General features: G+C 36.6%; 1 protein-coding gene across 4 annotated transcripts in view; it reads right to left on the reverse strand.

The window, feature by feature from the left end:
- Positions 1 to 27937, reverse strand: part of CBLB (Cbl proto-oncogene B) — a 238663-nt gene that overhangs the window by 101601 nt on the left and 109125 nt on the right. For all 4 annotated transcript variants that reach the window (XM_006146266.3, XM_006146263.3, XM_006146264.3 and 1 more), the window contains exons 5-6: positions 8051 to 8207; positions 1969 to 2090 (exon numbers count right to left, since the gene is read on the reverse strand). In XM_006146266.3, coding sequence (XP_006146328.1) covers positions 1969 to 2090; positions 8051 to 8207 — 279 coding nt within the window. The remainder of the gene's footprint in view (positions 1 to 1968; positions 2091 to 8050; positions 8208 to 27937) is intronic.

The raw sequence follows: 27937 nt of genomic DNA on the forward strand, positions 1-27937 counted from the left end.
TTATTATTATTATTATTATTATTATTATTATTATTATTAAATTTGTTATGGGGCACCAGAAAGAGACAGAGACAGACAGGGAAAGTAAGAAAGCAAGATGCCAGGTTCTCAACTTGAACGGCAGTTGGCCATGTGGAAGTCCAGCACCTCAACCACCATGCAGCCTGCTGGCCTCCCTGGAAAGGATTTTTAAGGAAATCTAGAAACCTATTGCTTTAAGGAGTCTGTAAATAAGAAATCAACCTGTCAATTACTGGTATCCATAGCCAGAACCTAGGTAAAATAATCCCATGCACACTTATGACTGTGATGCAAATGAGAGGTGCTGAAAAGACAGAAAGTCACTATACATTATAATTTGGAAGATCAATATTCCATCTTTACCATAAGAAATTAGTGTGATAAAATTCTTTCAAATAAGGAGTCCAACATTAAATAAAAATCTTAAAGATCTATGTGTACTATTGATCTTAGAACTTGCAGAGTATGACATTAAAATGAAAAAAAATAATTATTGCATAGAAATAATTGCTTCTTTGAAAAAATGTGTCATGGCCTTCCCGACAAGCTAATACAAACGACATTGTAGGCAATTTTTAAAGCAAATACATACATAGTTATACACTGAGTGGATAAGTATACTTGTGAAATTGTTCAATTTTTAACTAATGTTCTTTTCTCTGGCCTTAGCATTGTTTTAGAAAGCATTCCCCACACTGATTACAGAGGCGTTTCAAGCAATTCCCCTAGCTATAAGGTAACTGTACTAACGAGAACCACATCTGGCATCGTTAGGACATTTCTTTCTCTCATGCATTTTTTCCCTATGGCATTTCATTTGCACATTTTGATATCATTTGTGGCTGACCCTTTTACTGTAGCATCCTCTCCCCAAGCTCATACAGTGAATTTTTGCTTCAGTTTTAGCAGCTTGTTCTCTTCAATGGCATGTGTAACATAGCCACGTGAATTTGCGCATGTTGACAGGGTGGTAGACTTTTTTTAAAAAGTCTAACTTATTTCTGAAACAAAATGGCTTCTATATGAAAATATGTGCACCACTGGGCATTGAAATGATAGTATTCTCTCTCACTACATGGTGAGACTCTGAGACAGAGCTCCAGAGTTACTACAGCTGTACTCAGCACACGGCCTGCTACAGCGGACAGTGCCTACCAGGTGTCTAATGCAGTTCTAGATGGGTTAGAGAGGAAGGTGCATTGAGCCGAGGAAGTAGCAGGTATTCCAATCCCAGATTTGCCACTAATAAAGTATGATTTTTTTGGTGAAAGACAGAGTAGTTGAATCTCTGTGACTCTCACTATTATCATCTGAAAAGTAACCACTATCCCACTCACTCTTCCTAGGACATTACATTTTTTTTTCAGTATATAATTCTTATCCTATAAGGAAACATGAGGTATTATAGGAAAAAAAATTTAAGGACATAAAATTGGCTTGAATTGTAAAAATGGGTTTATATAATATTTATGCACATATATGTATTTATCATGTGCTTATATATATAGTTATACACATTTATAGGTACATATATGTATTTATCATAGAGCCTAGTTAAAAATAGGACATAAAATGCATCCATTTATTTTGTCTTTAGTACAATATTCAAATACTTAAACCTACCAATACAATTTTGCATACAAACACAAGTACTATGAACACTGTCAGTATGTTTATACACATTCCAATTTGAAAAGCAGAACTCTGTGGATTAATGAATCTCTAACTTCATCAAATTACATAGTAGAACATTTTCTTTCACTTTATGAACACTAAATTTCAGAATAAGCCCAACATATCAAGTTAAAGGATTCAATGAAGAAGCATAGTTTTGGTTTACTAGCTTTTCATTCACACACCCTTGCCTTTAATATATTTTCTTAGGAATGAACCATAAAGGATTTTTCACATGTAGGTAAATAATATTAACTGCTGAAAAGCTCTCACCTTCCAGGTTTGGTGCTATACTTCTGTAGCCGAGCTTTCACTTCATCGTATGTGAGAAATGCCATGTAGCCAGGATGTGTTACAGCTAAAAAATTCCAATTTCGTAATATAGAACCCCAAGGCTAAAAATACAAATAAATTAAAAGCCATTACCCAGAGAATATCAACTGCTGATTGTACACCAACCCATCATTTCAATGCACTTAATGAAATCCTTCTGGATATTTTAAAATGAACTTATGCAGCTTAGGTCAACCTTTGTTAGCTAAGAGCAAACATGCAATAATAGCTTCTTTTCTCCACCTCTGGGGAAATATAATCAGACAGAAAACAGTTTTCTGAGAAACAGAATACAGAAAACAGAAAGGAAAACTCCACAATCCTAAGAGCTTATTCTCAATAAAGCATTTGAGTTAATCTTGGAACATAAACTACATAACTATTTAATTCGAAATACTCTAACTTTGAGTCCAAGTCCTTAAAAATGGCCGACAAGGACTTGACTACTACCACCAGGCCTCTGAGAGTTTGATGCCTGGTTTCCTTTCTGTCCTCACCTGCTGAAGTTCCCATTTGCTGCCTCTTCTCCAGACATGATGACCATTTTGTTATTGCTGGGACACAAAAATCCTTTCCTACTTTAAAATCGTTAATATTTCCTGATTCATTTACCTGAACGTTCTTCCCCTAAATATACATAAAAATCTCTTTTCATAAGTTATTTTCTCAATCAACCCTTCTCAGATCCCAACTAATAAACTGTTACCTCTTTTACCTTACTCATCAACCCGTGTGCCTGTCATGTTTACTTGTAGACCTTTGGGTGCCTCATTTTATAAAATAAGCAACCATATCATAGAGTATAAGTGTTTGGCAAAGGTTCCCTGCTAACCATAAGCTAAAAGGGGCAAGAAACATACCGAGACCTACGGGCATTGTCAAATACATAGTCACCGGACAGGTAAAATCGTCGTTGAAGAGCTCCTCTGAATAATGAGGTGACTAAAAGGCTAATGTTTCTTCCAGGGAAAGGGCTACCATGCTCACATTTGGCTTATCCCCTCACAACTGCAAACTCAGTCAAGGGTTAGTACTTAAAAGCGAATTGTGTCAAACTCTTTCATGTAAATACTTGGTCTGTATCAATGCATCATTCTTTCTTTAATCTGATTAGTTGTCCCTGCAGTTACCATGGCAAGAGAAAAAAGGCAGTCAGTGACAGACGACTTTGCTTGAGGGTGTGGATGAATCATCTGCACAATATTTTTAAGGCTAAAGCTACATTTAGTCCAAGGAATTGGCGGCATACTCCAAGCAAAGTGCCAAATTGTTAACTCAAATCTTCTACAGAAAAGAAAGAGAAAAAGGTGCTTTATATTGCCAAGAAATGCTGTTGAAATAGCTATCCTGGACATGATTATTACAGAGAATTCCTGCTTTTGTTTGTTTTGAGGCTTGTTCTTCATTATTATTAAGCAACTTCAAAATTTACAAGGTAGATTTCCTCAAGGCTCATACCCCTTGAGAGGAGGCTAACAAGGGAAAGAATGATTCAGTATTAGAGTTTCTTTATTGACACAACAAGAAAAAAATTCCTGATATTTCCCTCATCGCACTAAAATGTCTAATTGGGAGAAAAGGAGTTCTGGTTCGGTTCACATAGTTAAAAAAAAAATTATGTTTTTCATTTTCTTCTTAAGGCATGACTAAAAATTGCATAAAATAATATTTCGAAGAATATCAACACACATTAAAAAAGAAATCGAGTACTAACTGCTATTCTGGACACCAGTTTTTGCTGTATTTTATTTTGTTCCCTCAGCTACAAAGGATAAGATGGAAAGAATATCAGACAAATATTTGACTCACTTCCATTTAAGTCTGCAGAAAACAATGGAGGAGCTGGGTTTCTTTTTTTTTTTTTATAGGTATGCTGAACTTTATAAAGAACCAATACACATATCAAAATACAAGTGGGGACAAAAATGAAAGTGGAGTTTAGATCAATTGCTGCAGTATTTAGTAACATTTCTTAGTACATAATCCAGAGGGCCAGCTTGTAATTGCAAAAATATTTATGTAATAGAAAGAGTCTGTGTACTGTTTTTCTTCTGAATGCAACCCACTCAAAACAGTCAGAAACACGTGGTAGTGATTTTTTTCCTTTTAAAAATATCTTGCCAACTAATGGCCTAAAGAAGGCAAATAAAGTGCTTTGTAGAGTAAGAATTGTTTTGGTATACTGGTTTTTCAATGAAAGGACGTTTTTTATACATACAAAGCTAAAATTATTTGGAGGGTTTTAAGTCCCTCCATTCTCCCAAGAAGTGCCAATTCTGACTTGCAACTTCATGCTGGAAGATGGACATGGGCAGTCTAGATATTCTCCATGATTCTTGGCTACAACAGGTGACTTTCTCCTCTTTCATTTCCCTCCCTATTGCATATGCTAAAACCTTCCCCCTAAATACTCTTTCCTTATCTTGTCACCCCTCAAATTAGTACCCCATGTCTGAACAACCCAGTCTTCTCTAGTCATGGGGAGAATGGAAGTAGAAGGGGAACAACAGTCCCAAAAGGGGAAGAGAAAAGCAAAATCCTTATATTTCCATTCCAAGACGGTAGCACTTGCCAAACTAGCATCTCACCTAAGAGGAGAAAGGAAAGGAGAAAGAAGAAAGGAGGGAAGAAGAGTAAACAAGAAAGGTAACATTCCGATGACTCCCTGATTTCTGTTTGAGTTCTGCCTGAATATAAAAATAGAGTTAAGAGAAAAAAAAAAAAATGCTTGCTGTCTTTTTTCATTCTCTAATCAATTCTCATCTTTATCTTCTGGCCCCTACTGAGTCTTTCAAAGCGTTATGCTAACTTTTCTACTTTAGACTCCAAACCCTACAAGTTGACCTTACTCACTTTCAAATCCACTTGGCTAAATACTGTACTCTCAATAATTTATAGTGAGAAGAATACACTGCCAATTAACCATCAATATCCTACTGCAGTAGAATACAGGCTTGTGAACTTACAATATTAACAAAACCTATGCTTTTCATATAGAATATATCACATAAGACTTCAATCAACCAACATACTTTTAAATTCAAATTTTGAAGTTTTGTAAAAACAAAAGATCAACCAAAGTAAAAATATCTTCAAGCTCAAAACCAATTTATCATATTTTAAGGGCCAGTCTGGCTATAAGCAAATCATTTAAATAATGACTATAGAAAACAAAAGATGTGAAAAATCTCAGAAATACATGGGATTCACAGGAGTTGTTTGCTACTTTTGTAATTGTATTTTAAGAGATTAGGCATTCTTTGGCCCAGGTAGGATTTTGGTTTCGTCATCTGAAACTTTCGCAATAGCTCGACTGAAAAAGTTCCCTTTCCTCTCTCAATCCAGTGGACATCAACAAGAAATATACACTGTTAAGTATTAAGGATACTTGGACTGTTTTAAAGTGAAACAGCTTATAAGAAAATATGTGCACATATTAAGTAGCAGTTTGGGTAAGCGTTTAACCAACATTAAATTGCCCTCATACCTTTAATATATTACTCTGAGGCATTCTAGCATTTAGTATCCACACTAAAAAGCCATCCAAGCTCCCCACAAAAAATACACACTTTCTAGAGAAAGCAGTTAGGTTTAATGCATGAAAGTTACTGTTGTTCTTTTCCCGCACAAGGTGAAGAAGCAATACTGAGAATGCCGTGTATTTTGTTAAATACATTAATTCTGCGAAATGATCAGAAACCTCCAAAGAAATGAGAGGTTCCATTATAAATGATTAGTATTGGGGAACACAATTCTTTTCTGAAATGTATCTGTAATCTTGGATAGACCAGGTCCAGTCATGGTGTCTCAGGCAGTAGGGCAGTGCTGTTCAAGGCTGGAGCGGTGTGGAAGGCACAGACTCTATTCTTGCCCCAACCTGAAGGAGGCAGCATATGGTAGAGCATGTCTGTAATCCTAGCCACCTGGGGAGCTGTGGCAACAGGATTGTGGCATGGCAGGGAACTATGAAAAACACGTCTTTCCATCCTGCTTATTCCCTCTCGACTATCTCTCCCCTTTTCTTTCTCAACTTAAAAAAGAAAAAAATCTTTTTTATTTTTCTTAAGAGAGCAAGGTTTATGCTATAGGGCATGCATGCTCACTGGAGAGACAGAGAGAGTGACAGAAAGTGAGAAATCACCCCCAGAGGAGATGGCTACACTGCAATCCCTTCCCCATACTCCTCTCAGGATCTTGGGCATGCATGCACCTGGTATCAGTTTTAAGCTACCAAGTCTGGGACATAACCATGGTCGACTTCGTGGGAATCCAGTGACATAACCATTATGCCATCTTCTGGTCCCCCCTAAAAAAAAATCTTTACAGAACCATAAACTGACAACCTATGTATACCAAGAGAATAATCATGAAACCACTATACAGGTTAAATGAGAAAAATAACACTTTCTATAGTAATTTATCTAATTTTTTATCCCATACAGCAAGGTAGAATTGTGATTTTGAAACCATAATAAAATAAAATGTATAGTGTATGGATTGTTGACAGGAGCTAATCTGTCTTCCATTAATGACTTCTTTCACAAATTAGACATTAATACCATGTAATATTGTTTCCTTACATAAATCTTTCACCCAATCCTTGCTGGCTAGTGCCAAGCACAGTAATAAATCAGATAAATAAATTTCATAGAAGATGGAAAACATGAAATCAATATTCTACTCTAACATTTGTGGGAAGCATGTTTCAAACAGAAGAAAACTTATTTTTTAGGGACCAGCAGTTAGTGTAATGGCTATGTCTCTGGACTCCCATGTAGTCAACCGCGGTTCAAGTTCCAGACCTAGTGGCTTAAACTCATGCCGGGCACGTGCATGTGTGCCCAAGATCCTGACAGGAGAATGGAGGAGAAGGGATTGCAGTGTGGCCATCCCCCATGGGGGGTGATTTCTTGCTTCTTGTCTCTCTGTTTCTCTCTTTCTGGCGAGTGCACGTGCCCTATAGCAAAAAAATAATAGTAATAATAATAATTATTATAATAATAATAAAATTATATTGGAATAAAAGTAAACTGGTTTCTGATTAATTTACCTTACTTACTGCATTGTATATTACTATAGTCATAAAAATTTTAAGCAGGGCTTTTGAATTACTTTAGTTGAATCTCATAGTTCATATACATTTTAGTGGCAGAGTCAAACCCAGAACACAGATTTCGAGTCTTCATGTTTAGGGTAATTCCATTAAGACTACAAAGGAACAAAATGATGGACGTGCTTTGTAATAGCTGTGTGGAAACAACTGCAGAGGTTCAATCAGCAAAACAAACAAACAAAAGAGGAATGTTCACCTCAAAGTTGTTTATGTTGAGAAAGCTTTAAATAAAAATACTACATTTCCTCAAAAAGAGTTTCATTAAATCTACACTGACATACGGTCCTGATGGAACAGCATATGAGAATGGACGAATTAAAATCATATTAATGAGGGGTACTTAGTGACAGGGAGAAATGCCCATTACATAGCGTGGAGTGACAGGGCGATTTGTACAACAGCACACCACACCACCGTACACCCCGGTCAGAGTAGTTTCTTCTTTGTCTCTAAGTTTATTTCCCTTTTCACCTGCAAAATACTGAAGGCAAACAGGGAGAAGTTGGGATGTAACTTTGGCAAATGCCAACTGTAAATAGTGCATTCTATCAAATAATAGGCTAAAAAATTTCAGCAAAGTAAAGTGAGAAACTTAATAGTCAGTTGAAAGCAAAGCACCTTTAAATAAGTCTTCTCAAAGCTGAATAGCAACCATCAAGCTCACGACACCTGATACTCCAAACAGAAGCCTAATGACTCTAAACTTACAGCAATTACTAAACACTTACACTATTAAAATGACAGGTTATCAAGAAGAAGGCTATTTTCCATATCTTTGTGGATATGTGCATAAGCTTGAGAGAGAAGAGAGAGAGACACATATATGGAAAAAAGAAAGGGAGAGAGAGAAGAGAAGATGGGGGGGGTGGGAAAGAAAGGGTAGATATATTACAAAAGTATAAAGCTTACCTGGAATAGCCTAGTAAAAATATCAAATTCAAACACTGAAATGTAATCATTGCAAGTTAAATCAATTGTTGATTTCAGAGCCATTGCTTCCAGGCCAGAGCTAATCTGATGAACCTCATGAAGGCACTGTCTGAATACTTTCCATGGTACAATCGTTCTGCACAGGGAGACAAAATCAGTAATTAAATCAAGTGTCACTGAAGAAACATCTTCCATTGAAAAAGCACTTTTCAATCCCAAAATTTATGTAACTGTATATGTATTACAAGACAAATAGTTGAGAATATTGTTCATAATTCAGAACACATGTAATGGGTTCTGCAAACTTGCTTAGTTTGCTTCTGCTAAGAATATGACAAGAACCTTAACTTTTCTCCCAAACAGTTCTTGGCTGTCAAGATATTTTAGAATTATATCTGAAAGAGGGCAACATGTCAAAGTCCTATGTGACATGGCTTCTAAGTTTCTATATACAAGGTTCTCTACCAAGGAATCAAGATGCAATTCTCTACTTTTCAAAAATAGTTGCAAGATGGGACTAGTAGGTGGTGTTGGTTACAGATGCTGGAGTCATACTCAAACCCAACTGTGGTTCAAGTCCCAGACCTGGCAGCTTGCTTTCCCCCTTTTCTCTCTGTCTCTCTCTGGAAAAATGTAAAAAATGACAATAACCAATGGAATTAAATAAATAAATAATTCTTTTAAAAAATAGCTGCAAGATGATGGGTCATTTAATGGTGGGAATGCTTTATTTTTTGCATAAAAAGTATAATCCTTATCCACTGTGTCAGGAAGATTACTGGGTGAAGTCACCAGTACATTTCTGATGTCATCTTGATAAAAAGGATCAAAATATGGCCTTTCCTATTAATGCAAAGGGAAGTCATAATTCTCTGAACTGACTAAAATGGTTGTCTCACAAATAAATAAATTTATCCAATATTTATTCATTACTTACTTTTGTTAAATATCATTATTCAAAAAATTTCATAGGTAATACATATTTATGTTGCAAAGATTTAGAAGATCAAAGAATGGTGCACAAGGAAAAGTCTCTCTCCCAGCCTTTTCTTCCTAACCAGCTCCAACATTCACTATCCTCCTTCCACCATGAAAATTAGAAATTGGTTATTCCTTAGTTAGGCTTCCTCCTTCCAGAATGGTCTATGTCTACTCCTGAATAGATGGAAGAAAGAAACCATTATTTTTTTATGTTTCTTTACTATAGGGTGTGTGCACTTGCCCAAGAGAGACAGGGAGAGAGAGAAAGCGACCCATAATCCCATCAGGCAAATGGCCATTCCACAATCCTTTATCCTCCATTTTCCCCTCAGGATTTTAGGCATACATGCAGACATGCAGCTGGTGTGATTTTTTCAAGCCTTCAGGTCCAGGACTCAAACCACACATTGTCCATGTGGGACCCAGACACATAGCCTAATCACTATGCCACCTGTGGCTCGCAAAACCATTCTTTTTAAAAAAAATCTTAAACTGCAGTTTCACAAAGACTACATAAGAGCTATATACATCTTCTTATAAGACAGCAAATATTGGGACCCACAGATGGCGTAATGGCTACATCACGGCAGTCCCACGTAGTCAACCTCAGTTCTAGTCCTGGACCTGGTGGCTTAAAACCACACCAGGCATGTGGGCATGTGTATCCAAGATCCCAAGAAGGGAATGGAGGGGAAGGGACTGCAGTGTGGCTATCCCCCTGTGGAGTAATTTCTCGCTTTCTATCTCTGTCTCTGTCTCTCTGGCAAGTGCACATGCTCTATAGCAAAAATATTACTAAAGAGAGAGAGAGCACGCAAATATTTAAATCTTAGTGTTTTGTTTTGTCTTTCCCCATTGTGTCTCTTGAGAAATACAAGACTCAGGCAGAATAGATTAAATCTGCCTGGCTTCATCTGATACTGATGTTCTCAATGAAGCATCACCATAAAGATATGACCTGGTATTCATTCATAATTATCAGTAACAGTAGTTGTTGAACTTCAGTGTGCATCCAAATCATCTGAGGAAGTTGTTCACAGAGTGCTGATGTGTACCTAAGATATCCTGTAGGACTGGGGTGGGGTGAGAATGACAGTTCTGTGACGCTGATGCTGACGCTACTGGTCTAGGAACAACACTTTGAGAGCCACTGATCTGCGACATCTAATTGCTAAGGCAAGGCATTGTTGGGAAACAGAATCACTGGAATACAAGATACTATCTCTGTCTTTGAACGACAATACTACAGGGCAGAAATAAGAGCTGGAATGCTAAGAAATACAGAGGGAGCCCGGCAGGAATAGGGAGCTACTGTATGATACCGGAACCATGTGGGAGACCTGGGTTTAGATCTTGGGTCGACCTGAACAAGCCAAGCATGCGTGTGCATGTCCATACTCATGGCTGGCAAGGAGAGGACCACACCATTGTGAGACTCTTTCAAAAATATCTTTCTTTCTCTGTCTTCTCCCTCCTTCTCTCTCTCATGAAAGAAAGAAATAAAATAAACTAAAAAAAAAAATGCAGAGGAGTAATATATTAGGAAGTGCTAGTTTACATGCAGTGAGAATTGGAGGGATTCTGGAAGCGGAGTCTGTGGAAAGAGGCATAAATGAAGAATGGGGGCAGGCTTATAATACAAGGCTGTATTCTTAAGAAAGTTTAGGTTTGATGTAACATAAAAGAAGAAAAATACAAGACTTAATACCCCCAAAGGCTTTTCTCTATGTATGAAAAAAACAGGAAACCACAGAGAGCTGAAGAGGGACACCACATCAAGCACCATTTAGAAGAAACGCACGTCAGGCTCTGATTAAGGTTAACAAAATGCTGCTGTTGAAAAAGAACAAGAAAAACTTTTAATAATGTTAGAAAGCTATTGATTTCCAGTGAACGGGAAATGTGCAATTATGTCCAGCTTCATTATAGTTACCATGAAAGTATTGCCTAAGAAGCACATTTTTCTTTTCAAAAAGTTTCAAATACTCAACACACAAAATAAACATGAACCATAAAGTCTAGAGTAAAAATAATGAAAGAAGAGACTTGCCAATGGTATGGGGGTCAGTATGAAAAAGCTAAGAGTTTTCTTTCATTTTATGTATAAAACATAAATAAAAAAACCAAACAAAATATAAAAAGATTAAAAGTTTAGCAAACGACATCTTCGATGTCTGTTATCACAAATTAAGTAAAAATTACCCTTGTCCAGTATTTGAAGTACATGTAGATTATAACTTCTTTTGACTACTTGATGACTTCCTAGAGCAAATTATACAAAAATGTACAATTTCTCAAAGTTTATTCTAACATACCACATTTAAAACAAGTATCAGTATAAATGAACTTTATCACAGCTCTCTTATGATAAACCTAAAGCCTAAACAGGCATTCGCTCACTAATGGTAGTAACAGAGATGATTAAGAAGCCAGGGCACATTATTTAGTTACTACTACTACTTTTTTTTTTTTTTGGCGGGGGGAGGGGTTTTTGCTATAGGGTGCATGTGCTCGCCAGAAAGACAGACAGAGACAGAGACAGAGACAGAGACAGAGAGACAGAAAGCGAGAAATCACCCCCCTCCATTCTCCTCTCAGGATCTGGGCATGCATGCACATGAGCCCTGCGTGAGTTTAAGTCACTGAGTCCAGAACTCGAACCGTGGTTGACTGCATGGGAGTCCAGCAACATAGCCATTACACCACATGCTGGTCCATTATTTAGTAACTTCTAATATACAGAACTGTGTACAACAGATAACCCTTTGATGAGCTCAGCAAACACCTACTATGTTTAGCAGGTGGGAGACAGAAGCAGAGGGGAACTTCATTAGTAAAGAATAGCAAGAGTAGAAAGATGTATTTAAAAAGAAATAAACATACAAAAAATTACTTCAATCTACCGCACAAAGGATCTAAACTGTACAAAGAGGATTGTAAATGGCTATCACATTATTTTCCAAGGTGTTCAGTGTTTGGGGAGGGAGAAGATCAGAAATGTTTTCATACCTTCAACTAAATTAGTAACAACACTGTGGTGGTTCCTACTACCTCTTCCCCTAGAGATGAAGCTAGTGAGAGAAAATATTAATAGCAAATTACAAAGAAACATCTCTGCGCTGGCAGAAACCTGGGAAAGGAGTGAAGAAAAGAAAACAAATGGAATGTAACTAGGCCAACTAACCTTCAACGTCTTACCGATTCGTAAAACTTAATATGTTCTATTTGTCACTTACCATTAATTGCCAGCTGAATTAATTTTAAAATACACTGAAAGTCACACATAACTGTCAATCTATAAAAAATGAAATATATGATTGACAAAGGCTATGATGTTTGCAAGCAGGAAGTTTTGTATACTTTTCTGGTGGGAATGAGAATTCAGATAGCACATCACATGGGAAACAAGACCAAAGGATAGCCTGACAATAATATCATAAGATTTCAGGATTTTTAGGCTCCCACTAACAACAACAGTGGTCATTTATTGATAACTTAGAACCACTCATGTATACTGTATGATACCGGAACCATGTGGGAGACCTGGGTTTAGATCTTGGGTCGACCTGAACAAGCCAAGCATGCGTGTGCATGTCCATACTCATGGCTGGCAAGGAGAGGACCACACCATTGTGAGACTCTTTCAAAAATATCTTTCTTTCTCTGTCTTCTCCCTCCTTCTCTCTCTCATGAAAGAAAGAAATAAAATAAACTAAAAAAAAAAATGCAGAGGAGTAATATATTAGGAAGTGCTAGTTTACATGCAGTGAGAATTGGAGGGATTCTGGAAGCGGAGTCTGTGGAAAGAGGCATAAATGAAGAATGGGGGCAGGCTTATAATACAAGGCTGTATTCTTAAGAAAGTTTAGGTTTGATGTAACATAAAAGAAGAAAAATACAAGACTTAATACCCCCAAAGGCTTTTCTCTATGTATGAAAAAAACAGGAAACCACAGAGAGCTGAAGAGGGACACCACATCAAGCACCATTTAGAAGAAACGCACGTCAGGCTCTGATTAAGGTTAACAAAATGCTGCTGTTGAAAAAGAACGAGAAAAACTTTTAATAATGTTAGAAAGCTATTGATTTCCAGTGAACGGGAAATGTGCAATTATGTCCAGCTTCATTATAGTTACCATGAAAGTATTGCCTAAGAAGCACATTTTTCTTTTCAAAAAGTTTCAAATACTCAACACACAAAATAAACATGAACCATAAAGTCTAGAGTAAAAATAATGAAAGAAGAGACTTGCCAATGGTATGGGGGTCAGTATGAAAAAGCTAAGAGTTTTCTTTCATTTTATGTATAAAACATAAATAAAAAAACCAAACAAAATATAAAAAGATTAAAAGTTTAGCAAACGACATCTTCGATGTCTGTTATCACAAATTAAGTAAAAATTACCCTTGTCCAGTATTTGAAGTACATGTAGATTATAACTTCTTTTGACTACTTGATGACTTCCTAGAGCAAATTATACAAAAATGTACAATTTCTCAAAGTTTATTCTAACATACCACATTTAAAACAAGTATCAGTATAAATGAACTTTATCACAGCTCTCTTATGATAAACCTAAAGCCTAAACAGGCATTCGCTCACTAATGGTAGTAACAGAGATGATTAAGAAGCCAGGGCACATTATTTAGTTACTACTACTACTTTTTTTTTTTTTTGGCGGGGGGAGGGGTTTTTGCTATAGGGTGCATGTGCTCGCCAGAAAGACAGACAGAGACAGAGACAGAGACAGAGACAGAGAGACAGAAAGCGAGAAATCACCCCCCTCCATTCTCCTCTCAGGATCTGGGCATGCATGCACATGAGCCCTGCGTGAGTTTAAGTCACTGAGTCCAGAACTCGAACCGTGGTTGACTGCATGGGAGTCCAGCAACATAGCCATTACACCACATGCTGGTCCATTATTTAGTAACTTCTAATATACAGAACTGTGTACAACAGATAACCCTTTGATGAGCTCAGCAAACACCTACTATGTTTAGCAGGTGGGAGACAGAAGCAGAGGGGAACTTCATTAGTAAAGAATAGCAAGAGTAGAAAGATGTATTTAAAAAGAAATAAACATACAAAAAATTACTTCAATCTACCGCACAAAGGATCTAAACTGTACAAAGAGGATTGTAAATGGCTATCACATTATTTTCCAAGGTGTTCAGTGTTTGGGGAGGGAGAAGATCAGAAATGTTTTCATACCTTCAACTAAATTAGTAACAACACTGTGGTGGTTCCTACTACCTCTTCCCCTAGAGATGAAGCTAGTGAGAGAAAATATTAATAGCAAATTACAAAGAAACATCTCTGCGCTGGCAGAAACCTGGGAAAGGAGTGAAGAAAAGAAAACAAATGGAATGTAACTAGGCCAACTAACCTTCAACGTCTTACCGATTCGTAAAACTTAATATGTTCTATTTGTCACTTACCATTAATTGCCAGCTGAATTAATTTTAAAATACACTGAAAGTCACACATAACTGTCAATCTATAAAAAATGAAATATATGATTGACAAAGGCTATGATGTTTGCAAGCAGGAAGTTTTGTATACTTTTCTGGTGGGAATGAGAATTCAGATAGCACATCACATGGGAAACAAGACCAAAGGATAGCCTGACAATAATATCATAAGATTTCAGGATTTTTAGGCTCCCACTAACAACAACAGTGGTCATTTATTGATAACTTAGAACCACTCATGTATCATTTAGAAATCTTTTGATGATAAAAAAGTGATGGTTCTGTTCAATTCATGTCATGAGAGACAAGAACTTGGCATTCTATACAAGCCTATAATTCTAATATTGGATAATGAGTCCCAGTATAGCTACCAAAAATCGAGAGTAAATATCTTTTTTTTTTTTTAAATTAAGGTTTTTGCCACAGGGCACATGCACTCCCCAGAAAGGTGAGAGACAGAGAAAAACAGTGAGAGGGAAAGTGAGAAATCAGCATCCCCTAAGGGGGATGGCTATGCCACAGTCCCTTCACCTCCATTCTCCTCCTGGATTTTGAGCATGTACACACGTGCCCAGCATGGTTTTCAAGCCACCAGGTCCAGGTCTTGAATCATGGTCAGCCATATGGGAATCCGATCTTTTAACCAGTATGCCACCTGCTGACCCCCAAACAGTAATTATCTTTAAAAGTTTTGAAGAACTATACCCTCCCAAAGATCACAGGATCACTCAAATGCAGGGAAACAAAACTGGAAAGGTGCCAATGCAGCAACTTACAAATCACTTAGTCTTCCAGCTTGCCTCTCCCAGAGGAGTGCATTAGTTATCCAATTTGAGAAAAGTAAAAGAAATGGAAGATCAAAAACGTTACTGTAGATTGAATCAAAAAAGCTGAAACATTTTAATGAGACTATTTATAAACAGTTGTAGGTTTTATTTTTTAACTGATGGAGAAAAAAACATTCCATGTAACAAAGGTGTAAAGGCTAGGGTGTTTATGAGCAGGAACCTTTTTTTTTACTCTTTTTAGAGGTTTTTGCTATAGGGCGCGTGCGCTTGATAGAAAGAGAGAGACAGACAGAGAGACAGAAAGCGAAAAATCACCCCCCAAGGGGGCTGTCCATGCCGCAATCACTTCTCTTCCATTCTCCTCTTGGGATCTTGGGTGTGCATGCACAAGTGCCTGGCATGAATTTAAGCCACCGGATCTGGGACTTGAACCGCAGTTGACTACATGGGAGTCCAGCGACATAGCCATTACGCTAACTGCTGGTCCCATGAGCAGGAACTTTAATGTACTTCTGGTGAGAATGAGAATTTAGATAGTACACGTCACACATCAAACAATTTGTCAACAAGCTCCACAAGCCATTTGGACCCAGAAAGTCTTCTTCTAGGGATTCCACTTGAGGAAATTGTGTCCGAAAATAAACAGCCATGCATGGACTCACCAACAAGTCTCTTCTGAGAAATGCTCTTTGTAATAACAAAAAGTTAAAAAAAAAAAAAAAACACTATGTTCACTAGTAACAATAGGAGATAATATAAATTCAGTAATTAGAATATATAGCAGCAATTTTAAAACATACAAAAAGATGCTTGTTGTCATATAAAAAGATCCATGGCATATTATTAAATGAGGATAGTAGTTTTTAAATTATTATGTCTTTTAGAACATAAAATTCATAACCATCTATAGTGCCTGGAAAGATCATCAAAAATTTTAGCTAAAAATAACTGGATTATGATAGTGTAATAAAGGATTTTTAAAGTTTTTATTTGGGAATCTGTTCATGGTTTGTATCTCTTTCTAATATACTCTAATGAATTAAATGAATAAAAATATACTAAAAGTGATACTAAAATATATATTATGCAATCATAGAATTGATTATAGACAGGAAATATAGCATTTGCCTAAGGCATGGTTTCACCTGTTGAAAACACAAAATATGTACAGGTTAAGTTATAAGACATAATAAGAAAACTGAACATGATTATAAGACCAATATACAAAAATCAGCTATATTCAGATATAAGAGCAATGCATAACTAGAAAATTTGAAAACTTGCTTTATATAATATCAAATATCAAATAAATAGAAATAAACTATCAAAAAATAAGCAAGGCCACAACATAAACACACAGACACAAATGAAGAGCCATAGAAGACATCATTAAAGGGATATAGCTCTAAATTTATTTGCAGATTTGATATTACAAAGCTGCGAGTTTTCCTTGAATTGATCTTTAGATTTAGTACAAACCCAATCAAAAATATCAGAAGGCATTTTTTAGTAGGAATTAACAAAGTGATTCTAAACTTTATAGTGAAATGCCAAGAGCCAAGATTAAATATGACAACTTTCACTAAGAACAATGGCAACCTTAGATGCTTTACATTAATCAAGACAGTGGAGCACTGATACAAGGATAGATAAATTGACAGATGAAAGAAATCTGAAATTTCAGAAAAAAAATCAGGCCTTATAATGGACATATAACATCATTAATAAATGAACATCAATGGGGAAAAATTACATTTTTGATAAATGCTCTGGGTCAAATGAATATTCTTATGGAAGAAATTTCATTAGAACTCTAACCTCACACTATATAGAAAATCAATGTTAAAAGGATTTTAGACCTAAACATGGAAGATAAAGAAACAAGGTTGTTTAGAAGAAATGTAAATGACTATCTGCACTACTTTGGAATAGGCAAAAAATTTAAATGAAGCCTACAATACTCAAAGCATAAAGAAATAATAAATTTAAAATCGTCAAGACAAGCCCCATAGACTAGTAGTTGAGGGAGCTGGATCTCAAGTGGCTGAGTATGGTTCAAGTCTCATCCCAGTGGCTTGAAAAACACATTGGCCTGTGTGTGTGTATGCCTAAAACCCCAACATGAGAATGGAGAAGGGACTGTGGTGTGGCCATCTCCCCGGGGGAGGGGATTTCTCACTTTCCTTCTCACTGGCTGTCTCTGGTGAGCTCATGTGCCCTATGACAAAAACAAAATAAGAATCTCCTGTGTTCATGAGAAAATATGATCAACACAGTTAAAACAAAAGCAACAGATGAGGAGAAATTATTTACATAGAAATAAAATCAAGAACTCTGAAGATGAATGCTTTATGTGACTGTAAAAACTGTTCAAAATAAATAAGCACAGACAACTTAATAAAAACTGAGCGATATTTACACACACTAAAAGAAATTCAAAATGTTCAATTAAAAAAAAAATGTTCAATAAACATACAAAGATGTGACTATCTTCACTGGACTTCAGGGGAATGTAAATTAAAAGTATAATGAGGGTCCACCAGTTGGTACAGTGGTTAAGGAGCTGGACTTCCATGTTGGCGACTACGGTTCAAGTCCCAGACCTAGAAGCTTGGTTTCTTGCTTTCCCTTTCTCTCTCTCTCTCTGATAAAACTTTTTTTAAAAATGATAACAAATGGAATTAAATAAATCATTCTTTTAAAACAACACAATGAAATTCTACTCAATCAGAATAGAATGAGTTATTTAAAAATAATAGGACAAATAGCTTTGCTGGAGAGGATAAGGAGCAACTGGAACCATTAGGTGCTGCCACAGGAGACTAAGCTGGTGTAACCATTTGGGAAGTTGAAGGTGTACTAAAACTAAAGTATATAAACTATAAAAGAATAAACAAAAAGCCAGCAATTTATTCTGACAAATATATCCAACAGAAACATATATATATATATAAATGTACAAAAATTTCATAGCAACACTATCAATAACTAAGTCAAGAAAAGGAAGAACCCAATGTCAAGTAACATTAGAACAAACAAGTAAAACTGTGGTATAATCATACAACAGAGCAAAAACAGACTTGAATTCCATAAAGGAAGATAAACAAAAAGTGAAAGAACTCAGATACTCAGATGTTTAAAATGTACTTTTAAGTTTATTTATATATTTCTTCCATGAGAAGAAGAGACAGAAAGACAGGGATAGAGAGTTGGTGTCTCCAACAGACTTTAGTACTACAATCCATGCCAGCCATGGCCGTCCCTGGACCATGGGCGCACACACTCCTGGTGTCCTTTAGGGAGGTCTCCTAAAGGAGACTGCAAACCTAAAACCCTCCAAGAAGGGTCAGCCTTGCAGAGCAAGGTGCCATCTGGTCCCAGAATTTTTTAGAAAAGGGGCCAGCAGAAGGCATGGTGGTTAAGGTGTTATACTCTCATTCGGCTGACCATGGTTTGAGTCCCAGACCCCATGGCTTGAAACTCATGCCAGGAGCATGTGTGTGCATGCCTGAAACCCAGAGAGGAGAAAGGAGAAGAGATATTGTGGGCTGGCATGGACTAGATGTGACTTGTTGAGAGACTGAGGTGTTCTGGAGAAAAGAGCTTTTGAGTTTCAAGTAATACACTACTACCATATTACTGGTGTGTATAAGTTCTGAAAAATTTTCACCCTAAATTTGTGATTTGTACACTTTTCTCTCTGTATACTAAACTTTATCTACTAAACTTTTGAAAATTTATATTAAGAACCCAAAATTAAAATAGAGAAGGTAATGTGAAAGTTAAAAATAAAAAAAGTAACTGCCATGAATACAAACAAGGAAATTGACATGTTTGTTAGCTGATGTTGGTGGTGTGCTGTTGCTAGTCGTGGAGATGGTAGTTTAAAACCCATTCTCTAATTCTGAGACATATAATGTCATCTTGATTCTAAAAATTAAAACAAACAAACAAACAAAAAACTGTTCTATCTATATCATCCTTATTTTTAATTTTATATGAAATTTTCCATAAAATTCACCCTGTTCAACAAAGCTTGGTCTTTTTTTTAGAAGTTTTTGCCTTAGGTTAACCTAACTTAGGTTACATGGGCTCACCAGAGAAAAAGATGAGGACAGTGAGAGGGAAGGTGAGAAAAAATCACCCCCCGCCCCCGACGGTATAGCACAGCAATTTTTTCTCCTCCATTCTCTTCCCAGGATCTTGAGCACACACACACACACACACACACACACACGTGCCCAGCATGATTTTGAAGCCAATGGGTCCAGACGCACACTGCAGTTGGCTATGTGGGAATCCAGTGACATAACCACTACACCATCTACTGGCCCCAAGAGTCAGTACTTTAAATTGAGGACTAAATTTGTTCAGAAGATAACAGGATATTCCTAGAATATCTGATATGTTTCAATTTTTATTACGGATGTATATATCTTGTAACCACAAAAATCTGTGGAAATTCTGTATATAGTCATTCCTTAAATCAAACCTTTTTTTTGTTTTGTTTTTTTTGGTAATGACTCTATTCCTTAATGGATATGAAAAAGATTCTTATCAGGATATTACTACTCTTGCTGTTGTTGCTGTCTCATCAATAAGGGAAAAATCATTGTTTTCCAGTGACCTATAGGTAGACTATCTCAGAAAAATTCTATTCAAATACTGATAACCAGTCATCTTTGGTATGATGGCAACCATGGTTACACAAGATAATTATGGATAATTATGTCTAAGCATTCTTCCTTGTACATGAGAATTCCTGACGCTCATAGAGAATGACAGATCCCGGATATTCGTAACAGATTTTTTTTTTTATTCTATGTCAAAAAACTCTTCACACTTTGTAGTGTAGACAAGCTTGTCTGTATAATGAACAAGTAGCATTCTCATTTTCATATTCTGAAACCTAAGTCTGGAATCATAACATTTGTAAAAGATTTTAAGAACAAAGAAAATGTCCTCGGCAGCATTATCTCAGTAACTTCATTCATTTGACAGATTTAATGCTTTCTCATTTCAGGCCTCACATCTTAACCCTTGAACATTTAAAAAAAAAAAAACAACAACAATAAATTCACTGTAGTCATGAAATTACTTTTTTACATGTTCTATTTACTTCCTGACCTTGAAAATAAACTGGACTGCTAGGGAGCGGTAGGAAGCAGAGTGCAAGTACAATCCATAAAAATTCCTTTAAAAATGTTTCCACTTATTAGCTTTTGACCATAGAACCACTGAAAGATTCTGGTCTTAAACCCATGGATATTTACTCTTTTCTTTCTGAAGTAGAAACTTTCTCAGAGAGTTCCTCTGATACTCAGTATAAGTTCATGTGATACAACAGCTTATGGGTCACAGCAAGATGTTTTGACTGGCTGAGGTTAAATTAAACAAACTTAAGAAACCATGTACTCTAAGATGAAGAAAGTCTTGACACAGAAGAGTTTAAGTAAAGCTTTAAAATGACAGTCCCTTTAACAACAAGAGCTCAACTCTATCAAAAAAAAAAAAAAAAGATACGCAAATTCCACATAAACCTCTCAAAACATGTTAATTAAGGTAACAGACAATGGGTGAAACCTGCTAGATCTATAGGAAAAATTGAGGCAAAGAAGTAAATAACTTCCAACAACACTCCTAAAAAACTTGACAAGGGAAACGATACATATACTGCTATGCATAGTCATATCACCAAAAACGTTCTTTAAATAAGAGGTACTACTGGGACCAGCAGATAGAGTAGCAGTTATATCGCTGGACTCCCATGTGGCTGACCACCATTTTAGTCCCAGACCTGGTAGCTTCAAACTCAAGCTGGGCACGTGTGTGTACATGCCCACGATCCCAGGAGGAGAACGGAGGAGAAGGGATTGTGGTGTGGCCATCCACTCAGGGTTGGGGGGCGGAGGGGTGATCTCCTGCTTTCTGTCTCTGTGTCTCTCTGTCTCTCCAGCAAGTGCACATGCCCTATAGCAAAAATCTCTCCCCTCATCCCTAAAAAAATTAAAACAAAAGAGGCACTTCTGATGATATTCTGAAAATAACTTTCTTGTTCTTAAAGAGCAACTAAGCAAAAACAAAACAATACTCTCCTACTAATAGTCAGCATTCAAAATAAAGAAGAAAATAATTAGCAAATAATTAGCAGTAAATTAATAAAAAATACATCCCAATCTGTTGATTTTTTTAAGTTTTATTTACCTTGTGATTAAGCCTACAGTTTCTCTAACAGGAAAATATGATTCTTATGAACCGAAGATGAGAGTATACCCTTGCTCGCAAGCTGACAAGTTAGCCTATCACAGCTTCATGGATGCCAAGAGACCAGGTTTCTAAGTCAGAGCCGGAGGACTGATAATCAGAGCAAGAGCAGTGGCCAGACTACCTGCATTTTCTTGGACTGTTCCTGAGCTCCAAATCCTCTAAGATAATAAAATGAAGACCAGGTGACATCTCAAACATTGTAAGTTTTAGAGCTGTTAATATGTCAGAACCAGGGACTTAAGGACCCCAAATCTTTTGTAATGGGCAATAAACACATCTATCTTTTGATCTGTATGTCGTACAATATTGTAAGTATATATAAGTATATAAGTATACCTCTTTGCACCAGAGGTAAAACCTCTCTAGCCACCAAGGTAGAAATATCTAGCAGAGAAATGAACAATATTAAGAAGGATTAAGAACTAAAATCTCTTTGATCTCCAGAAGTACATCATTAAATACTTTATAAGAAAATAAGGGTCTGGATACTTTCATACAGGGGATGAAATGTTCACCTGTTGCAATATCCATTTTGTAAGCCAGATAATAATGTGACTGCATGTGTAAAAGAAAATGGAATGAAAAAAAGATATAATAAAAAAATAAATTAAAAAAATAAAAAAATACAATGTAATTTTACTTTAAACTAGTTGGAAATAAAGCTAACATTATAATGAAGGTCCCAATCACTATATTAACACATTTTCAGAAACGTTGGGACCAAGTTTCTTGAGGATTACTTTTAGGAAAATAACTGTACAATTTTAACATTTTTGAGGATGAGACTATAGTGGTTTTAATTGTCTTATTGAATTAAGTAAAAAGTGACTATTTAGATCAAAGAAATGGAAAAAGGTGAAGTTGGGTCTTTTTCTATTTTTTTTCTTTTCTTGCCTTTTTAAAGGATTATTTTATTTAAACTTTATTTATTTATTTACTTACTTATTTTAATTTGACCAGAGATGGAGGGTGAGAGAGAGAGACAAAGTGAGAAAGCAAGCCACCAAGTCCAGGATTCAAACCACGGTCAGTCATGTGGGAGTCTAAGCGCCCTTAACCACCATGCCACTTGCCAGTGTCATTTTTTTCTTGTCTTTAATAGAGCCTTTCAGAATTTTAAAAGTGAGACTTCAGAAATACAATTTCAAAATACAATTTTCGAAGTTTTAGTGATTGGCCTGATATTCAGAATTACTCAGAAAACACCAATAGTTTTCAACAAATGACATTAATGTATTTTCTTCTTTTAGCAGAGGTTAACAAATAAATAAATAAAAAATAAAACTCAGAAATAGTTCATTACTTTGGCTCTGAGGGCTCTAGCTTCCTTAGTCCCTTGGCTACAGAGCTGACTCAACTTATTATTTTTTTTATAATTTAAATATTGCATGAGACCAAAGGATACATCCTGCAAGTTGTCCATCTGCAAATTCAAAAATGTAGTGGCAATCCTAAAGTCTCTACACACACTGCTTACAGGCAGATCATAACGCGGCTTATTGGTATTTATCCAATATCCATTTGGGGTCTTGGAACAGTGCAATCAGTGTTGAACAAAACAGGTGTAAGATAAATGTTGTAAGTTTCCATTTTCCTGACTGAGATAAAGATACGTTTGACTTCTGAGACAGTAATGGGAGTGGGCTAAATAGCAGTGAATATTAACTAGTAATTCTTTAAGTTCTACTTTAGTTCTTTTTCTAGGGTATCTGCTACACAGTTCCATTTTTAAAGTCCTTAATTTCAGCTGTGTAGTCCTCTTTAACTAGGGGGAAGACTGATTTAGTTAAAATGCTAGAACATGTGTTTCATTCACAAAAAGAAATTATGTTCCTTGTTTCTTATTATAAGTGAGAGGAAAATACAGGAAACCAAAGAATGTCCACACCATTTCCCCAGGAAATCAAAGGTACAGGCACTACGCTGAGCTATAAATAGATCATTTTCTCCTATGATAAGCAAGACAGTTTCACATCATTAACCCTACTTTTACATAGGAATATACACAATATTAGAAAACTTATTTTATTACTTTCATTTTGGGGCTTTTTCTTTCAGATCACTAGAGAGTAGGGAATCTCCATCATATAGAACTGAATGTTAATTATGTTCATTGTAAAATTAATATCTAATAAATATACTCACGGCATTGGGAGCAAGATTCAAGACTGAAATAATTATTCTGCAATACAGAGTGTTTCCTGTGTGCCGGACGCATTGCTATGTGCCTTACAGGTAGGTGTCAGCTCCTTTAACCCTGACAGGATTATTAGGACATCCACATTTTATGAATGAGGAAACAGAGGCAGGGAGAAACCACGTAGCTTCCCAGAGTCCCGCCGGCAGTCACTGCTGCAGTCAGAACCCGCAGGCAGATGATCTGCCACCAGAACCTACAAGCCGAATCCTAAGCAGGCTGCTTCCCAACCACTCCAGCAAGCACGCTCTCTGTACCTCACACTTGCACAGGTTCACGCGCTTTCTCCAACTCTGTAACTCCTCTGAAGCGTACAATATTTCCTAGAATTCTATACATGACAAAATATGCGAGCTACTTCAGGTTCACAAAGGTAGATAAGCCTCACTTCATGGAGCTTCTAGTGGCAAACAAAATAGCTGGCGAAACAAGTTTAGTGAAATAATAATAATAAAAAAAAAAACAGTAAACACATAAGATAAGAAAGAGCCTAGAGGAGTTTAGGAGTAAGAATTAAGAGAGGTAGGTCCCGGCAATTGTGAAATAATACAACAGGCCCCACATGGGAAAAGGTTCTGGGTTCATGTTCTGGGGCCTTCCTGACCATGCAGGGCATACACATGAAAGCTTGGGATACAGGCCAGTTGAGACGGGGTCAGCCGTGGCAGGAAGACTGCTGGGACATGCCTCCCTCTCTCTCCTTCTCTTTATCTCTCACACAAAAGAAGTAAGTAACTTTAAAAAAGAAAACATCTAGTAATAAAAATAAGGAAAGGAATAATGAGTGAATGAACTTTTAGGAATTAGCAAGAATGTTTAGTATCAGAGACTACAAAATTCTTCCAGTGGGAAAAGCAATACAATCAAAGACAAAATCTTATAATTCCTGGTGTGTCAGGGAAGAGCCAAACAATCCACCTTGAGTGAATTACAGAACATACGTAAGGGAGGGGAGAGCTTACATGGTAAAAAGTCTGTCATGCGCTCATACACTCAGCCAACAGCTACTGAATGCCTCTAGTATACACTGCACCCAAAAGACACGTTCACAAACCATTTAAGGAATAGTTCAAAGAGTATATTGAAAATGGAGCTAGCATAAGTAAAAGTATTAAATAAAAAGCTTGGAAATTAGTAACACTAATACATTTGTCTGTTTTTACTAGCTTATGGATAAAAAATCATCAAGGATCTTCCTAATTGAGCAATAAAGATCCAGTCAATAAAAGAAGAAAGATCCAATAATATGAATGTGTCTTAAACACAACAGGAACAAAGAACAGAGTTGACTGTTTGAGAGGGTGTGTTTGTATGAGAAAAAAAAAGGGGACTTCTAAATTGGACTTGGAGAGAGGTATTCCCATTCTGGGAACGAAGAAAAGAAAATGCAAGAGAAGCATCTAGGGGCTAGAACTGTGGGAATTGATGATAAAAAATGAGATTGATTTGTAGATAATAAACTCATTGCAAATTGAAAGCAGAGAATAGATACCACTCATCTATCCAATTATTCATATAGTACATTAATGATTATTAGTGGCTACACATTCTAGGAAATGTGCCAGGTTCTGACAAACAAACCTAAGTAAGACACAGTACCTGCCCACAGAGAAACATTTTCGTCTATTGGAAAACTCTCAGTTGGGAAATACAAACACGTGAGCAGATCACTAAAACCTAGTATGATAGATGGGAGCCCAGCAGAGTAAGAATATCCACTTTAGATCAGGGGAGTCAAGGAAAGCATCAAAGTAACTACACTGGGGAGGGCATGGGGACTGGTACCCACGCAGTGGAGGAAATGCAGGGAAGCAAAGACAATGAGGTATGGAAAAGAAGTACCTTAGAAAACGGGAGTAGAGTGTGGAGTTGTTTGTTTCTCTGCAGATGAGCTGAGTGCAAAAAGGTGAAACGAATAGGGTTTTAGACTTTAACCCAGATTTAGTATTTATGGAAGCTCTTTAGAAAAAGGGTTGAAATGATTAGACATGCCTTTTTCGAGAGCTCATTGCTCATTAGCCTCATTAAGAAAAACAACTGATTAGGGCGTTGTTGGAGAGAAGAAGTCCAATTAGAAGGTAATCCAGGGAAGGGTTTCGAACTTAAACTTGAAGAAGAGACGTTGAACTTCAATAAGTATGGGAAAGAGAGGACCATAAGATTAAAGAGTCAAAATTCATGGTTCTTACTGAATGACAATTTGTTTAGAAACTTGTATCTAAATCTCCTCAATATCAAGAAGTACTTGATGTTAAGTAGCTTGGCAACTGCTACCTGACTTGCCTACAAAACTTCACCCAGAGTCCATTTGTATTAATATTATTTAAAAAAAAATAGTTGTAATAGTAATAGTTGCTTTCAGCCTCATGTTTAAAGTGTCTGGATTATAAACTACTCTTCTAGAATAGGAAGATTCAGCTTGGGGTTGATCTATTTGGCAGAACCTATTGAAACACATTTATGCAACAATGCCACTTTTCTTTTCCTATGTATTTGAACTAACTCCTGGTCAACATACTAAGAAAGCAAAAGCAGGTGGAAATGTTAAAGTATTACGTGTATTTGCACAAAACTTGAACAAATGCAAGGTATTCTAACCAGTTTGCCATGACAGATTTTATTACTGATACCATTGGGACTCAAAGTAGGCAGAGCTTCCTGGCTGCTGGGTCTGGGTCCTAAGCAGAAGGATGGGTCCTACCATGACATCAAAAACATTGGAAAATATAGAAATGAAGCAGCGGGCATGTGATACCTTCAGTTGTTTATCTACTATCTAGTCTGTTTTGTTTTAAGGCTTTTGCCATAGTGCATGTGTTTGCTGCAGAGAGACAGAGATAGTGAGAAATGCCCCATCAGGGGTGATGGCCATGCCACAGTCCCATCTCTTCTCCTCCTGGGACTTTGGACACACACACACACACACACACACACACACACAAACACACACACACACACACACACACACACACACACACATATGCATCCTGCATGATTTTCAAGCCACAGGGTCCAGGACTCAAACCACCATTGGCCAGGTGGGAATCCAGTGCCCCAAACGCTGTGCCTCCTGCTGGCCCTGTTTTTTAGAAGTCAGAAGCTTAAAATTGCCTTTATGAGTTTCCAAAAGTTGTATGAATAATAGCTTGTTTCCAACTTTAATTCAATCTTACTATTTTATTCTGTTGACTGTTCCTTTTAGAAAGTCACAGTAATACTCGGTATGCTAAAAATTACTTTATAAAAATCATCATCCGGCTGCTTTAGAACCATTCATTCAATTGTTCTAGCTTAGGAAACAATAATGTTTGTAAGTTTAAAGGCACTGGTTAGTTTGAGTGGAAGTGTTCTCACACAGCCCCAATGGGTAATGAGACAAAAGACTGAAATACTTAAATGTGAGAACTAAGTTACAGGAAAACACAAACCAGTATTGGAGTATAATGAAGATACAAGAATTCAGCCTTTGAAAGGTTACATCATCCATTCATCTATAAAATATTGTGGAACTAGAAGGCAAAAACCCCTGGTGAATATAAAGATTAGTTTCTCCAATGATCTAATAAAGGAGTCATTAATTTGGATGACTATAGAAATATGCATAAGTTCAGGAAGGAGCTGAAAATTTGGCTCTCATCCCCAAAATAAAAATGTTAAAGACAAATTAATCAGCTCTCTCAAGGCAGTGAAAATAGGAGACAAAGACAAAAGGATTTGAGAGGTAGGTAGAGTACTTAATCAGTATTTCAAGAATCCCCCATATGATATAGTAAAGATTTCACTCATGTAGCAGTTCAACAGAAATTTCAGTCCCCTGATATCTGCAGTTATAAATAAAGGGAAATAAAGATGTCTCAAGTGTATGATTCTCTGTGGCTTGGGTGACAAGAAAGTAAACTCCTCGCTTGAAAAACATGTGAACAATCTTTCCATTTTTACTGACCTTATGACAAGGAAACAATTTTATAACTCACCAGAATTTTCAGTTTTCAAAAGGAAATACCTCAAACAATTTGTCCTATATATTTTTTAAAACGTTAAGAGAAAGCTTAGTTTGAAGGTTACCAACTGTGTGCACGAGGCTTAGGGTATGAGTACAGGAGCTGCAACTGCAGGACACCCTCTCCTCAGCAAGCCCTCTCTGCTTCCTAATGCTCACAA

The sequence above is a fragment of the Tupaia chinensis genome, unplaced genomic scaffold (assembly GCF_000334495.1).
Source record: "Tupaia chinensis unplaced genomic scaffold, TupChi_1.0 Scaffold000174_1, whole genome shotgun sequence".
Taxonomy (NCBI): Eukaryota; Metazoa; Chordata; class Mammalia; order Scandentia; family Tupaiidae; genus Tupaia; species Tupaia belangeri.